Source organism: Anser brachyrhynchus (assembly GCF_964034855.1).
Source record: "Anser brachyrhynchus genome assembly, chromosome: 4".
NCBI lineage: Eukaryota > Metazoa > Chordata > Aves > Anseriformes > Anatidae > Anser > Anser brachyrhynchus.
In genome coordinates this window covers 50,489,300-50,504,810 of record NC_137698.1, presented here as the reverse complement: position 1 = coordinate 50,504,810, position 15,511 = coordinate 50,489,300, and the positions used below count along the sequence as shown (strand labels likewise).

The following is a 15,511-nucleotide window of genomic DNA, read 5'->3' as shown; positions in this document are numbered from 1 at the left end:
TGAAAAGGTTCTAGCTGCATATATTTTTCTTTGCTGATTTTTTTTTTTGACGTGTAGTATTTTCTCATGGGTTTTCATTCTCTGTTCCCTTAATTTTGTTGTGAGGTGGTATTGTGTGCTGTTACAGCAGAGAAAAGTATAACACATGAACTAGACTTACTGTACTATTTTATCAAGCAGGTATATGAAAGCTTGGCTTCAATGTATGACTTTTTTGTATGACTGAGTTTACTCATATTGAGATAATGAAAGGATGAGTTTCCAATAAATGTGAGAACAATCATATGCAAATGTAACACTTTGGCTACATAAATGTGCATAATTATCAAAAAGGACCTTGCAAATACAATAGAAGTAAATTATGCTGCGATTCTGAAGACTACGCAAGCCACTTGCAAAATATTCTGAAAAAAAGCAATAGTCCACACTGCAAACATTCCCATTAAAACAATCCTCTCAGGGCCTTTATTTATAAAGGCAAATAAACATACATAGCAATGTTGTTAGAGGCAATGTCAGTTGCATGCATACATTGAGATATTTTACAGTCTCATTACACACAGTTATAAACATCATAACACTAAGAAACAAATAATTTTGATATGCTTTTAATATAATCAAGGAAGTAAAGAAACATTTGAATTTTTTACTGAATCTAATGTAAGAACATTTACATTGTAGTGATTTTTAATTGTACATTAGTAAGGAATTATTTCTGTAAGGAAAACACCATGCCCAGCATTCCTGCAGCATAAGTTCTAGGTCAGGAGTCTAAAATCCTGCAAAATAAGAAAAAGTTTTAGCTATTGGCATGGTATAGCACAAAATACTTAAAATATGACAGAGGTGTAAGATATATTACAAAACAGAATTTCATAATATTGGCACAGATTTATTATTTTTTCTGTCCATAGACTTGCATGATTTGAAATTAAATCCATAATTAATTTCAATGTGAGGGTGGTTCTTCTTCTATGTAAGAATAGTAGGATTACCACCAGGTCATCAGTTTACTTCTCAGTATGTATTTGGCAGGAGGTTGAATCAGTTTTTCCTGATGTACACCTATCATCATTGGTAACTTTCCAAACTGTCTACAAATCTGGGATCTATTCCATTTCTTGCTGCCTGAAACACCCTTGTGTTCTCTGTTCTAGGAACTGAGTAGCTACAGCTTCTACTCACTTTAGTCAAAGACAAGTGAATTTAACACATCTGCTAGAAGTTTGTCTCCAGAATTCTACTTCTAAACATAAGTACTGTGGAATATTTGCATAAGAATAAAGTAATTTCTGTATAGGTCACGATTAAAAGCATTAAATAAATACCTCCTTAGCGAAAATCCACTGATCTCTTTCCGTTGCGTGGCTGAAAGACAAATATTCAATAAGCACTGCATAAAACTGACTGGGCTCAGTAACAAAGCCCCATGCAACTTGGCATGTCTAACCTCGTTTCAAGATCTATATTACCAGGGAAGACTGAAAATCTTCATCAGTCTAATACAGTGGTTAAGCACTCTTCTAAAAAATCAATTTCTAAATACTTAAGAAATTGTTATTTTGATGTAAGATATCTTAGAATATGGGTTCAATACAAAGTATCAATAGTTAATCTCTTTTGTTTTCCTAATACATTTTTGATACTTCAGTTTCACCAAGAAGTTTCAAACTAGCCCAGCTATTCTGATTACTTTGCAAGGACAGATTCTGTGCTATACAAAATGTACCTGAAGTCATTGGATGAGTATTTCTCATTATTTACAAAGAAAGCGAACAATTCTAGTGGAATTGCTTACAACAAGGAGCTCTGACTGCAAATGTAAGAGCAATTCTTACTCTAATTTTCTCTATGTTTGGTAATACTCAGCGTGGAGAAAAAAAAAAAAAAGGAGAATAAACCATACCCTGAAGAAAAAGTAGCCTCTACTTTGAATCCCTCCAGCTCCTTGAAGGTCCTCCTGGAAAAAAAAATAATAGTATTTTAAATCATATCTACTCTTGTGAATGAATCCATACAGAAAGGTTGCTTATGTACTTATTATAAGTATTTCTTCAGTACTACTATATAGTCTTGCCCCCTTAAGGCATACAGTATGTGTTCCTCCATGTCAGTAACAAGGAAGTTCATATCTTCGTGTAGGAATTGCAGAAAACACATGAACGAGGGCCAAAATCCACCTAAGGTTTTACATCAGTTCAGATTGCTTTAGAATTATGCTAGTAATGATAAGCAGTCTTTGCCTTTGACTTTCCAGGTTTCATCACTCAAATACAACCAGTCTCTGTAGTAATGGAGTCTCTACATACAAAATAGAGTTGGTCTTTGCACCTTACAGAATGACAACAATGTAAAGCTTAAAAAATGTAAATATATTGGCCCCAGCCAAGGAATGAGATCCCAGACTGATCTCAGAGATCTATCCTGATCACCCATCTCAGAATTATCATGAGAAATAATTTTTTTCAAAGACCAGTGCTTATGGTATTCTATCCTACTCATGTTGCACACACTGAGAAACAACTGTCTGCTGATCTACACGGAAAGGAGCAAAAAAAGATCAGTGAAGAAAACAGAAATTCCGTTTAAATGTAGCAAGTACAGAGAATGAAGTATCCATCTGTTTTAATGAGACCTTCATGATTAGACAAGACGTAAACTTAATCACAGTATTTTCATCCTCTACGTTACAAGACAGTGAAGTGTCTGTCCAGTAGAGGGAGACATAGGCCAATTCAGAAATCAAATACTTCAAATCTTGTGCTTAGCAGAACATAAAATTTAGATGGAATATATTTACTGTATGCTCCCTTAGCAACGATAGTTTCTCAACTAAAAACTGAGGTCATGAAATCTCTTGGGTAATAATAATAACCAGAGTTGTCATAGGGAGAATTCACTTCATGCTCTATTCTAATGCTGTAAGAATAATGTAAAACAGGATGGCGCCCATCATTTCCAAACACGGGAATATCTCCAATCCAAGAAAACTTTCAAAGGAAGCAGGGCTTAAACTATAAATAATTTTTGAGTCTTGCTTTTAATTTTGACTTCAGTTCATCAGGTATGCCATTATACACAGTTTCTTTGCTGTATGTAAAACATCTGTATGATTTTTATTTATATTGTCCACCTCATTCTGATGTTACCTGAGTTTGAAATGCCCATCTCACATCTACAATCCATTAAATATTATAGGTTTTTAAATTTTATTTTACTGTCTGTTAGTGGAGCTTTCTACATTGCCATATTCTGTCTTTTCAGATACTTGGAGTGTCTTACAGTATTTATATTTCATTATTTTTCTACTTGTATTATTATTATTTGGAAAAATATCCTTGTAGTTTCTTATTTGAGCTCAGGTGAGAAACTCTCCACTAAAAATACAAGTGTCCTGAAGAAGCTGAACTATGTTAGAGTGTGCCAAATATGCTATGACTTTTAGGTTGTTGTCTTTTAATTAGTGCATTCATCCCGTTTCTATGAATTGTGCCACCATCCTCAATGGAAGCACATTCAGGATATTGAAGTATTCTAGCAAAAGGACCTTGATGGATTTAAAAGCTAGATTGTTTTCACCTATAGTAATTTTGTGTTCTTGCATTTATGCTGTCCTTCCCATTCTTTGTCTTATTTAGCATATATGGTTATTCTGAAAGCAAAAACATCAGCTCTAAGAATATTCTCTGACAGTATGAAGGTCTAACAGCAGAGGGTAAATTTTACCCTGTATTTTCCAATTAGATGAGAAATTGATTTTTTTTTCATAACAATTTTAGTCCTTGCCGAGTGTTTCATGAGTAGATGTGCCAACTCTTAAAGTTCTTATATGTAGCCAGGTTCTGTCACCGGACTGACATAAATGGTAAGAAAAATGTGTCTAGTTTTTACACAGTTCCTCCTCATTTAAAATGCTGTAGAAGTCAGGAAGAATACTACACCTATAAAAGTAGTAGGGGCTGCTTCATAAATTGGATCATATTTTTACCTGCCTTTTACTGCATTTTGTCCTCTACTGTTTGGTGGGTTAGATATATGTGTATATATAACTGCACTGTTAAGGACATCCATGTTATGCTATTTTTCTAGACAAATTTGATAATACAAATTTAGTTTGATTTATTATTATTATTATTATTTTATTTTATAATTTGGCTGCAACTGCTCATGAGGACCTCTGGCCCAATATTACCCTGTTCCTCCTCCTCACCCACATGAGGAAAAGCAGAACTACATTCAACTACAGAGTGAGCAGCTATCCCCTGAGGACGGCTGTGTCCTGTTCCTGTACATAGGAAGATACTGAAAGGAAAAAAAACTAACCCCCTTTCACTCAATGTCGTAATGGGAAAAGTCTGACTAAGAGTAGCAATTACAGAGATTTTTATTTCACTTGAAACTCTGGCACCAAACACTTAAAATATCAAGGAATTTGATCATGCCATGTATCACCGTTTCTTAGCTTTCTATTTTTTAATCAATGATTCACCTAATCGTGTTGAAAAGAAATTGCAGAAGCATTTAACCTTGTTGAAAATAATCAAAACATTTACCTGTCGCCACAGTGGTTTATATTTACAATCAAATAAAAGTTAGTCTAAGCTTTGAATTTCATTTACTACCTCTATTACTTCCACCCCTTTCTGTTTGTTTCCATGTTAGATTCTAGAAGATTTAAAAAAATGTTTTTGTTTCACGAAGTTTTTTATGTCTTAAGACATAAGATCAGCAGAGACCCACGTCATGGACTGGGAAACTCTGAAGGACCCAGAAAATCAGAGCAATATCAAACAAGACTATTTCTCCTTTCAGAGGTCAGACTGGACCAGAAACATTTAATAGGTGGAATAAAGAATTTCTGAAATAACTCACTGTCCTTAAACCAGGAACTGCTCTTTATCTCTTTACGTACTCTTTAAACCCTAAATCAACCCCTCAGAAGTTGTGAAATGCCAGATTTAAGGTCAACTGTGTGTGCCTCTTTATTGCCTTGCCCACTAGTTCTCACTGTCCTTGCTAGCCAGAACCATTCTTCTTCTTGCTGGTTCCTCATCAAAGAGACCTGAAGCATCTGTGCTTATCCCAATCGTGACTACATTTCCCTCCTTCAGCTCCTTCCCAGCTTCTATTTCCAGTAACCTTGGCTCTTCAAAGCTCAGCTCACAGTTTCACTTTTCCACTGGCAGGGCTTTTCCTGAGGTTTCATTCTGTGCTGCTGTGACATGGGCTGTGTCAGTACTGAAAACATAAGTCTCTGCATAAATTCTAGTATTGCCTTTTTCTTTTCCGTGACAGTTTTTTCCTCCATATCACCTTTAAAATAATGAAGATTTTTTGTTGTTGTTGCTGTTGATTTTACTTTTTTTAAATATCCATTCTGCCTTAGTTGAACTTCATGAGCTAAAGAAACCTAAGAAGGATGCAGGTTGTTTGTTTGTTTGTTTGTTTGTTTTTTCATAGTCTGAAAAGGCTGGAATCAGGGAGAGTGTTAAGTAACTGAAATCATACTTGCAAGAAGAAAAGCCAGCTATTTGTATACAAAAGATGGCTCTGTGTGCATACATACCTTTTACCACTCTTCTTACACAATGACAATAAAATGCATGCTATGGTGTGGTGCTGCATCCATGCAAAGAGCATTAATATCCCTCTGCTTTTTGATTTTTGAAATTGGAAAGTGTATTTGCTGCAAAAATACCCAAATTTGATGATATTTTGGAAACAATGGGTCTATTTCAGTGTATGGGAAAGTTTTGCTCCCAAACACACTACTTTTCTATGAAAAATTAGTTTTACAATGCCTCCAGAGATCAATAATATGTAAGTATGAAAGAGTTAGACTTTACAAAGCACTGAGCTACTTAGCTATATTCATGACAGTATGAAGTTATTCTGCACCTTTTAAAATAGGGTTCAAATTGTGTACCTAATAGTTTTAGAAAAATACCTTAAATTCAGAGCTTTTACATCTGCTAAACAGCCGGCGAGCACTCACTCTTTATTCCCAAACTGAAAACTCCAAAATAAAAGATGTTCCAAGTTTTGTGCCCCTCTGATTAATGCCTATTTTATTCTAAAAAAAAAAAAGTCTTCAATTCAAAAGTTTATCTCCGTCTATGATACTCAAAGTGAGAAGATATATTTATTTTCTTACGTTTTGTTTCTGCAGATACTAAATCAGGTAATAAGATAATTAAATGGTAATTTAACATCCCTTAAAGGTTGATGAGAACAAATAGAAATAAAAGCTCCGTAGAAAGAGATGTCATTATATTCTCAAAGGGCTCATTTCTATAGCTTTTTCTTCAGAAAGCTAAAACACTCTGGGCAAAAACTGTAACAAAGAAAGAACTTTCTTATCTGCACCTTAAATTAAATAGTGACATTGATTATAAATTGCTTGGAAAGTCTTAGTGCTATAAGTCATAAATAATGTGTTTAAGGAGTAAATATGGTTTGGATTCCATCTGGAGAGAAAAAAAAGAACCCACCCCTAGAAAATATAATTCAACTGCAATATAATGGTACTGATAAATTTGAAAATATTTTTTTTTAAAAGCAACTGACAGGTCCATTTTGATATCTAGGCTCTACCAGTGTTCTATGTTAAGCATATATTACTTCAGAGTTTTAAATGTTAAAGATGAGCAGGATTATCTTTCATTAATTAAGGAATAGAAAAAACAATGCACATTTCCAATGGAAACACATCAGTGTGACATTAAACTCCGAAAATAAAAGTGCCATGAGCAGAAAGGTCTACACGGACATTTTAGATGTGCTAATGAATCACCAAACATGAGAATGCAAGCATGCATAGTTTAATATTACATACGTCCACTTTGTGTCTCTTCAGTCTTCTCTCATTAAGCTGGGGAACGAGTTGCAGCAAAGGATGCAGGACAGAGGACTGAGAGGACACGAACACAGACACATGAGCAACAATGAAATTCTGACCTCATGACGCAAAAAATGTCTATTCCTGCAGTATTGGCTTATAGACCAATCATGTACCAAGAAAGGACTGAAGATGTTAGTTGAGAAACTTGTTTCTGAACATTCTGAATTGACAATAAGCAGGTACCAACATTTATATTTACAATATGAATGTGGCTCACACAGTGATGGAGGGACAAAATATGCATCCTCACTTTTACTCACTGAAAGAACTTTTTAGTCTTCCTACCCAGGTAACTGCAATTGTTCAGACCTTGATCAGCCTCTGCACATGGCACAGAGAACATTCCCATACACTGTGCTTACTGACTTTTCTGTGATCATCTGCTATGGAAGTTAACATCTTCAATCTCCATTGTACTGAAAAGTTAATTTTACTTTAATTTTAAGAAGAAAGAAAATTTATTTATTTATTTATTTATTACTGGAAAACAGTTCAAAGGAGGGATCCATCCTGAAGTAAAATTTGTAACCATGACACTGGTCACTGTCCCTAAGAGACAAACTCCAATCCTGACATTTCTCATGCTTGACAAGACTGTATGCTCACACACAGCCTGGGTGAGTGCAGCAAGATTGTGTGCACTGCCCCAGGCAGTGACTAGCAAAACAGAACCTTGTGGGCCTGTAGAGAGAGGCCCACAGTGAGAGAGAAAGTAGAAAAACCTATGTGCCATCAACTAATTCAAACCTTCAACTCTTGTGAATTACTTATAATTAAAAGATAATGCATTTTTGATACAATAATTCTTAGAAAAGTAATGCAGCAAAGAGAAATGCAAGTTATGGAATAACTAGAGTCACTGAAGTTATATTTGATAGGTAAAATGAACTTGCCCACTTGGAGTCAATTTTGCACTGTCTGCCTAAGGTATTCAACGAAGCACCATAATATCTGAAGTAAAAGTCTGACATATTAAAGAGCACCCCAGCTCGCCAGCTGGGCTCTGTTTTGCACTTAGTGGAGAGAGATTAAGGAAGCCAAAAAATTATTTAGCACATCTAGGTTACTGTCTCTGAGAAATGGGCTAGAAGATAACCCAAATAGCTAAACCAGAAGAAGTGAGAAAGCAGTAATCTCTGTGGGCAGGCAGGGGCAAAGGTGTTCAGCATGGGGAAGAAGGGGCTGCAGTAACCTCTTAAGCAGAAGCAGCAGCAGAAATAGCTAATTTTCCTGTGCCCTGATTACCATGAAAAGCTCTAGAGCAACTCTATTGTGAAAATTTTGACTGCAACATCAGCAGTATTCTCAGGAGGCCTGGAAAACAGTATCACTTTCTAAGAAATATACAGCATATTTCTTAAGAAATTTAAGCAACAAGGCAGTAATGGACATAAACATATAAAAATGACTGTTAAGAAATGAGAAGACATGAACAGGTTTAACTTTCTCAAAGTCCTGTGGTGCACAGAAAAAAAAATAAATAGATGCACAGAAATAGCAGATTATGTCTTCACTTTAAAAGCAAGGGTGGATCACACATAGTTTATTTGTTGGCTATGAGAATATTTTTATAGCAAAAATACTAGGCTCTGTTTAAAATAATGGTATTTCTCATTTATAATATACTCCAAAGTCTGAGTGATCTCTTTTGCCTGATATTTGTGACATGCACAAATAGCTACCTTTTAATTAAGAATTAATAAAGATGCATTGAGAGTTTTTAATATTTAGGGTCATGTGCTCAACTTCTATAAATCAGAATTGTTCCACTGCATGTGTTATGTTCCAGAAGCAAGCATTTGATTTTATTCTTAAATGTTGAAACTACAAGACTAAGATGCAGTTGGGATTCCCTAAATGTTGTTTTCCATTTCCACACTTGTACATCATTGATGATCCTCTCCGTGTTATTAAAACACATTCTGTATTTTAAACATGAAACACCAAATGCCGAGCTTCACAGATGGAGCGATTACTGCAGAAAGGAACATCTTGCTTCTATGGACAGGCACACGTATTCACAAGGAGGTGCTATGCCACTTACCATGATGTCTGAGTTGCCTGAGTCATGAGTCTTAGAATAATGAAATAAGAACTGTTCAAAAAAATTAAAAGTGGGGTTTTACTACAAAACAAGGCAAGGGAGTTAGGATTTTCTTGACAATTTTAAAGTGATCATAAAACATACTTAGAAGTCTTACCCTTTTGGTGTTGTCTTTTTCATCTAAACCCTGTGGGAATAATAATCAGTAGAGAGGCTTTTATTTATTAAATATATATATGCATATATATATATATATATATTGGACAGTTTTAATTCATAGAATCATAGCATATCCTGATCTGTAAGGGACCCACCTTGGAAGGACCATGGAGTCCAACTCCTGGCCTCACACAGGACCACCCAAAAAGCAGACCCTGTGTCTGAAAGTGTTGTCCAAATGCTTCTTGAACTCCGGCAGGCTCAGCGCCATAACCACTGCCCTGGGGACCCTGTCCCAGTGCCCGACCACCCTCTGGGTGCAGAACCTTTCCCTAACACCCAGCCTGACCCTCCCCTGTCCCAGCCCCATGCCGTCCCCTCGGGTCCTGTCGCTGTCCCCAGAGAGCAGAGCTCAGCGCCTGCCCCTCCGCTCCCCTCGTGAGGCCGCCATGAGGCCTCCCCTCAGCCTGCTCTGCTCTGGGCTGAAATTACATTTTAAACTTCAATACTGGATTGAAATATTGTCCTTCCTTGACAGATATACCGTGTCTTTGCTTATCAATGTAACTACTCTTTTGAAACCTTGCAGAGAGCATTGGTTATTCTCTACTAGAAGAACTGATGGGGTTAGTGGATGTTCCTTTGTATCTCCCTAGCAGTGGCAGCAACAGATTCTCTTCAGTACATTTCTTACTCCATTGAGAGCTCTTATTGCTCTAGATTAGAAAACTTATAAGAACTGAAACCTTGTCTCCAAGTTGGAGATTATTTTCCAACATTGGACTCTCCCAGTTGTCCTTAATAGGCATTGGATTAGGACACACAGCATTTCAGCCTAAGAACTGACATACTACTTCCAGCACTGATGGGCACTTCAGGTACGGGGTCCTCAGAACTCACTGTAGGCACTGGCACACTGAGAGATCAGGCTTCAGAAATGCTAAGGAGCCTTTCATGTGTGTTACCTGTGGTTTCTGGAGAAATCCCATGACCAAAAAACAAAGTTCTTCCAGTGCGCTGGACACCTAATGAAAAGAAAACATGAACTCAGGTATCGCACTACCAAACCTACTGCATACGACAAACACCATAAATAGTAAAGCAACCTCTGTCTGACTCACCTGAGGCTGAGAATCTGTGGACAGGTAGGTGGAACATGCATCGTCTATCTGTAAAAGTTGACACGATCCTTTTTTTAAAATGCGCATTAATATAAAGAAGTTAAATATCTATATTCTCAAAAGTAGTTTGGTGCAGCCAGGGGCATGGCAAGCTTGTTCACCAGAAGGAATGCTTATAGGAACATTCATGAAATATTTTGAATGCAAGGGGGAAAAAAAAAGCAATTTTATATACGCTTGATCTCAACAACCACATATATGTCATGTGTGTCCTTTATTCTTTTATACCATTCATATCCCTGCTAATTGAAACTGTCTCCAAGTAAGTCATATTTTAAATAATGATTGTAAGCATCTGAGGCATGGGCTATGAACGTAAGTATTTTCTATGCTATCATTGGATTACATGAAACTGCAAAGAAAATGACAAAACTAAAGCAAATGATTCAATACACAGTCCTCAAACACTACTCTGCAAATTGTATTTGAGCTTCCCTGCAGGTGTATGACCCACACATCTCTTGAGTGATTATGATATGTGCCAGCACATCTTATGCATGCTACTCAATTTGTGTGAGTCACCTGGCAGCCAATATCTGAGGTTTGCACTGATTTCTTTGGCACATGAGGGGCCTTACAATATTTTGTTTAGAGGAGATGGTTCCCAATTTACAATGCTAGTAAGAAATACATTCGATATATTTCAAGGTATCTAAACTCAAAGTGCACTGTTGAAGAAGATGCTGTCATTGAGTTTAAACTCATCAGCAAAGAGAGGAACATGAGGTGTGTAGACATACACACAAGCACACATAAATAATAATAAAAAAAAAAATCCACAAAACAAACCAAGAAGACCCTGTCTGTTTAGCTGTGTGGCTTATCCCTAAAAAAAATAAAATTAAATAAAAAAAAATCAGCACTTGGGAGAGAATCTAAGAAGAAAACCATGGTTTAATAAGGTCCATGCCTTCCAACCACCAGCAAACTGTAGTGCAAACACTTTGAGATGGAATGAGTTCGTTTCTCATGAAGCTCAGAGGATTTCTGTTTGGTGAACTTGAACAGTCTCTGTGTGACATGCTGTAAACTTTTAGCATCCACATCATCCTGTGGTAAGGGGTTCCTGAACACCACATGAAATAATATTTCTGTTTGTCTTGATCAGTCCTTCCAAAGCTATCTTCATTCAGTGCTATCATGATCTTGTCTTGGAAGAAGTAACAAATAAGTGATTCATACCCATCCTCTCCCTACTGTTCATGACATTGTATGGACAATCATATCTTATTTCTATTGTCTCTTTTCCAAGATGAAGGAGTCTCATAGTACTGAATCAGTTTTGATGGAATTATCGATCAGGTAGGGAGAAGTGGAATAAAGAATATTTGAATTCATGGAAGTAATTTTACAGGTGCTGAGAGCTCAAAGTATTCTGTAAGGAAGAGGAAAAATCTCCAGTGCTCCAACAGAAGCTACACAGTTTAATAATAACAACAACAACAAAAAAAAAAGACAGTTTTCAAATTGTATCAATTGCAATCTGCATTGGTATGCACCATTTTTTCCATTGAATATTTGATACTGTTATTCTAGGTGCCACAAAGCTTTGCCAATCATTATTACGTTCACAGACTGCATCAAAATATTTTGTTTTAAAATAAAGAGTGGGCAATGCAACAGGTGTTATGATTTTATTATAGGTACAAAGCCCTAAACAGCAGTCTTTAGCAAAGAAAACATTAACTGAAAAAAGCAATAAACAAATAATGCATATCTGAGTACTCCAAGACAAGGGGTGATTCATTTCTCTAGAGACAACCTACGAGAAAGCATTAGCAGAGATAGCGGGAAAGCTAATAGCTCACAAGATTCCCCCTCAAATAGTTTTTATTGGTAACACAACCTCCCCGGTCTCTTTTCCCTTCATCTTGCATTTGATTGTCTCTGGGTATATTTGTTCAGCTTCACTACTTCCAGGATAAGAAAATGTAGAGGTAGAAGTCAGCAGTGAATGACATAAACCAAGCTTAAGTCATTTTGGAAGCCTAAGTTAAAAATGTCCTGTTACTTGTGGTTGTTCATTTGTTGGCTTATCTGCTTGTTTTTTAGTTGGAGATGTCAACCAGAGATCTACTGTAGCTCAACGGCAGGACAAACCAGAGACTGCTTTGTGTTCAACACAGTCCAAAGCAATGCATCTCTCAGTTAAAACCTGCATGGAAAAAGCAAGGACCAGAGAAAAGCCACAGTTTCTGTTGATTCCTTCTTTTCAAATTAAAAATATATATATATTTAATTTAATAATTCCTATAGTGCTTGATGCTTCTTTTCAGTAATCTTCTCTTTCCTCAGAAGTGTGGCCTGAGGGTGGGAGCCTGTCAGTTATTTGGGGTTGGTTAAATAACGTAAAGAAATGAAAGGATGTTAGAAAGCTCCTATATTTCTAAAATTGGAATCATTCCTGGAAAATACTTGTTTAATTTTGAGGCAGTGCTTCTCCTGAGTGATCAGCTAATAAAGTAACAAGCAGGGAAGAACATTAAGAAACTCCCGGTTTTGTAGCCAGGCTGATTTAAAGTATATACCTACACATCTAATTCTCTTTTTTTAGTTCTTAGATCCTCTCCAGTCCTGTATTATTCCTGTTACAGAATTGAGTTTTACACTGTTTGTGTTATATAGTTTTGCACAGAATTTAGTATGTCATGCATACTTTTTTGTTCACCGAAATCAACAGGAACCTTGCGTTTGCCTCCAGTAAGCATAGGGGTGAATCCTATATCATAAATAGCAAATCCTAGCAATAAGTTCAGAAATATATATATTTTAAAAAAGCATATATTTAATCTGGAATTTAAATAACTCATTTTCATAAACTCCTTCTAGCTATTAGGATCTTGCTTCCCAAGAGATCACTTTCTCCCAGGAGGAAAGTACCACCAGGGCTTGTGCAAGTGCCAGTATAGGAACAAGTCAGTGTTTGAGTCAATACTTCCGAAACGGGCTGACAAAAAAGGCAGCGTGTTCTGTAATGGCCTCAATTTGAAGAAATTTACTCCGTGCATCTGCACCCATGGTGAGTCACTTGCTTTCTAATGTTATCAGGAGGTACAAAATTAATGTCAGCAGCACACTTGAAGATTACGGCAATGCCAGGGCATGCATCTTGCAGGATGAACCCTCTCTGTTATGCCCTGCTGTTCTGTCTGTTCCAAAAGGGCACAAAAAAGCCCATGTTGACACACATGTAACATCCTAGAATCAAAAAAATGCAAAGTTCAAAGATGGGAATGGAAGTTATAGTTGCAATTGGTATAAAAATGTTAAAGGTGCAAACTGCAACAGGATGTTATCCTCTATCTAGTAAATTAAGATGCTAGGATATGATTAAATGCAGTGTCCCAGCCCTGGGTGCAGAACAGAAGCAAGAGGTGGATTGGACGAGTTGAAACAACTACTGCCTGTCATGCACAGACTACAAAAATACCAGGCAGGACACAGTATTGCTTCCAGGGACAGGGTCTGTACAGGAGAAGTAAGACTGGAAGAAGAAGGACCTGAACTCCATGCAAGAGAAATAGTGGAGAGTGAGGTGTGACCACAGTAAGGACTGGAACAGAAAAATTTTTGATCTTGTATCCCTGCTCTAGTAGCAATAAATTGTCACAGACATTCCTAGCTCTCACCCCACAGCCAAGGCTTTTCCCAGGCATGGCTGAACCAGCTTGCCCGCGATGCTCACCTCCTTCCACAGCTGCAAATCCTGATCTGCCTCGAGTGCTTGGGATGGCATCGGTGCACCTGGAAGCACAAACACTGCTTAGCAATACTGTACAGCAGGGGTCATCTTGTAAGTACCCCATGTCAGTGGTGTAAATAAAAGCTCTGAGTGTGACATGGTCCCCAGAACCTGCAAAGCCAAAATACGGAGACTCACATCTCTGAGCAAGAAGCAGTGTGGAAGCCACACTGCTTCTTTCATCACGAGTCAGGCTGGCATTGGTTTGTTCTCAGTGATAAGCAGTGATATTTTATCTGGCGGCATAATCCTAGTAATATTGTGTTACCAGAGACTCCGTCTCACCCAGGAGGGGGCCGGTGCTGGAGAGGAAACCCTGACCAATTTCTCCTAAAGTTACTGCCCAGGATCCATGCCTGACAGCTCTATACATTGTTCTAACACACCTCAGGTGAACAGTTTTTATAACCTCCCAGGCAGTCTATTATTAACTGTGATTGCTGTTTATTTTTTATTTTTTTCCAAAGAATTGCACCAAATTAAACACAAAAATGCTGAAGCTAGACATAGCTAGAATGGCCAGGTGAGCAGGATGTGAAAGCTCATCGTGCCCACCTGTTTTACAAGTACCACAGATAACAATAGGAGTAACTTCCAGGCATGAAAGAGTAAATTCCAAAACCACATTTTGGTACTGGCACAAACTTAAGATGGCTAATTATTATGGATGCTTGTTCTCCCCAGAAAAAGAATTATAGAGCAGGTCTTGATTTCATCCTGTGTAGGAGTGGGTTTTTGAAATCTCTGGAAGATTTACATGAAAAGAAAACTGCTGTCCAGTGGAAAAAAAAAATGCTTTTTGATGTTTGCTTTAGTTCAAGGAGAAACTCCCAAAAAATTAAAGGTGCTACAACTCCCTTTTTTTTTTTTTTTTTAGTTTTGTTTTGTTTTCTATTCCCAAGTTAGTATGATCATGGTGGAGTATTCCCTGGGGCTGGTGTCTAGGTTGCCAGGAGTGGAACAGGGCAACTCGTGAAGTCACTGCACCGTTAAATCTTTGCCTGGCCATTACTGATGGCAGCTCCTGCCATGCCTGGCTCCCAAGGCTTTCCAGGGGGAAAACAGAAGAAACCCAGCAGTCCCTAAGGCCTGGAGCAGCAGGCAAGGAAGCCTAAATATGGCACTTGTGGGGCTTTTTTGCCCAGAGCATAAACTTTTGAACAGAGGAGATGCAATTATTTCACCAGCTCATAAGTTTCCTTAACCCTTCTGCACTTATTCACAAAACTCTTATTTCATGTGCTGATCCCTCTGTTTTGTGCTCACAGCAAGGACTGTGTGCCCTCCAGTGCCAAGCAGCATCCCCACATCGCCCCATCCAGAACACTGCTGCAGCCTGGAGGGAATTCATTAATTTACACACACACACACACACACACACCGGCACGAACAAGGAAAGATGAAGTTATCTGGTAAGATACACAAAATATCCATGGCAGGAGGAAAGCAGTCCCATTCAAAAGTAACATAGAGGAGGAAGCCCT

At 37.4% G+C, this 15,511-nt stretch overlaps 1 protein-coding gene across 5 annotated transcripts in view; it reads right to left on the bottom strand.

Moving 5' to 3' along the window:
• Positions 1 to 592: 592 nt before the first annotated feature.
• Positions 593 to 15,511, bottom strand: part of NMU (neuromedin U) — a 17,551-nt gene continuing 2,632 nt past the window's right edge. For 4 of the 5 annotated variants that reach the window (XM_080588857.1, XM_080588860.1, XM_080588859.1 and 1 more), the window contains 9 exons: positions 13,971 to 14,029; positions 10,226 to 10,273; positions 10,070 to 10,129; positions 9,103 to 9,132; positions 8,946 to 8,996; positions 6,836 to 6,910; positions 1,907 to 1,960; positions 1,329 to 1,368; positions 593 to 779 (listed from right to left, as the gene is read on the bottom strand). In XM_080588857.1, the coding sequence (XP_080444983.1) occupies positions 1,333 to 1,368; positions 1,907 to 1,960; positions 6,836 to 6,910; positions 8,946 to 8,996; positions 9,103 to 9,132; positions 10,070 to 10,129; positions 10,226 to 10,273; positions 13,971 to 14,029 (413 nt within the window). In that variant the 3' untranslated portion in view covers positions 593 to 779; positions 1,329 to 1,332. The remainder of the gene's footprint in view (positions 780 to 1,328; positions 1,369 to 1,906; positions 1,961 to 6,835; positions 6,911 to 8,945; positions 8,997 to 9,102; positions 9,133 to 10,069; positions 10,130 to 10,225; positions 10,274 to 13,970; positions 14,030 to 15,511) is intronic. The other variant, XM_080588858.1, reaches the window with a different exon arrangement.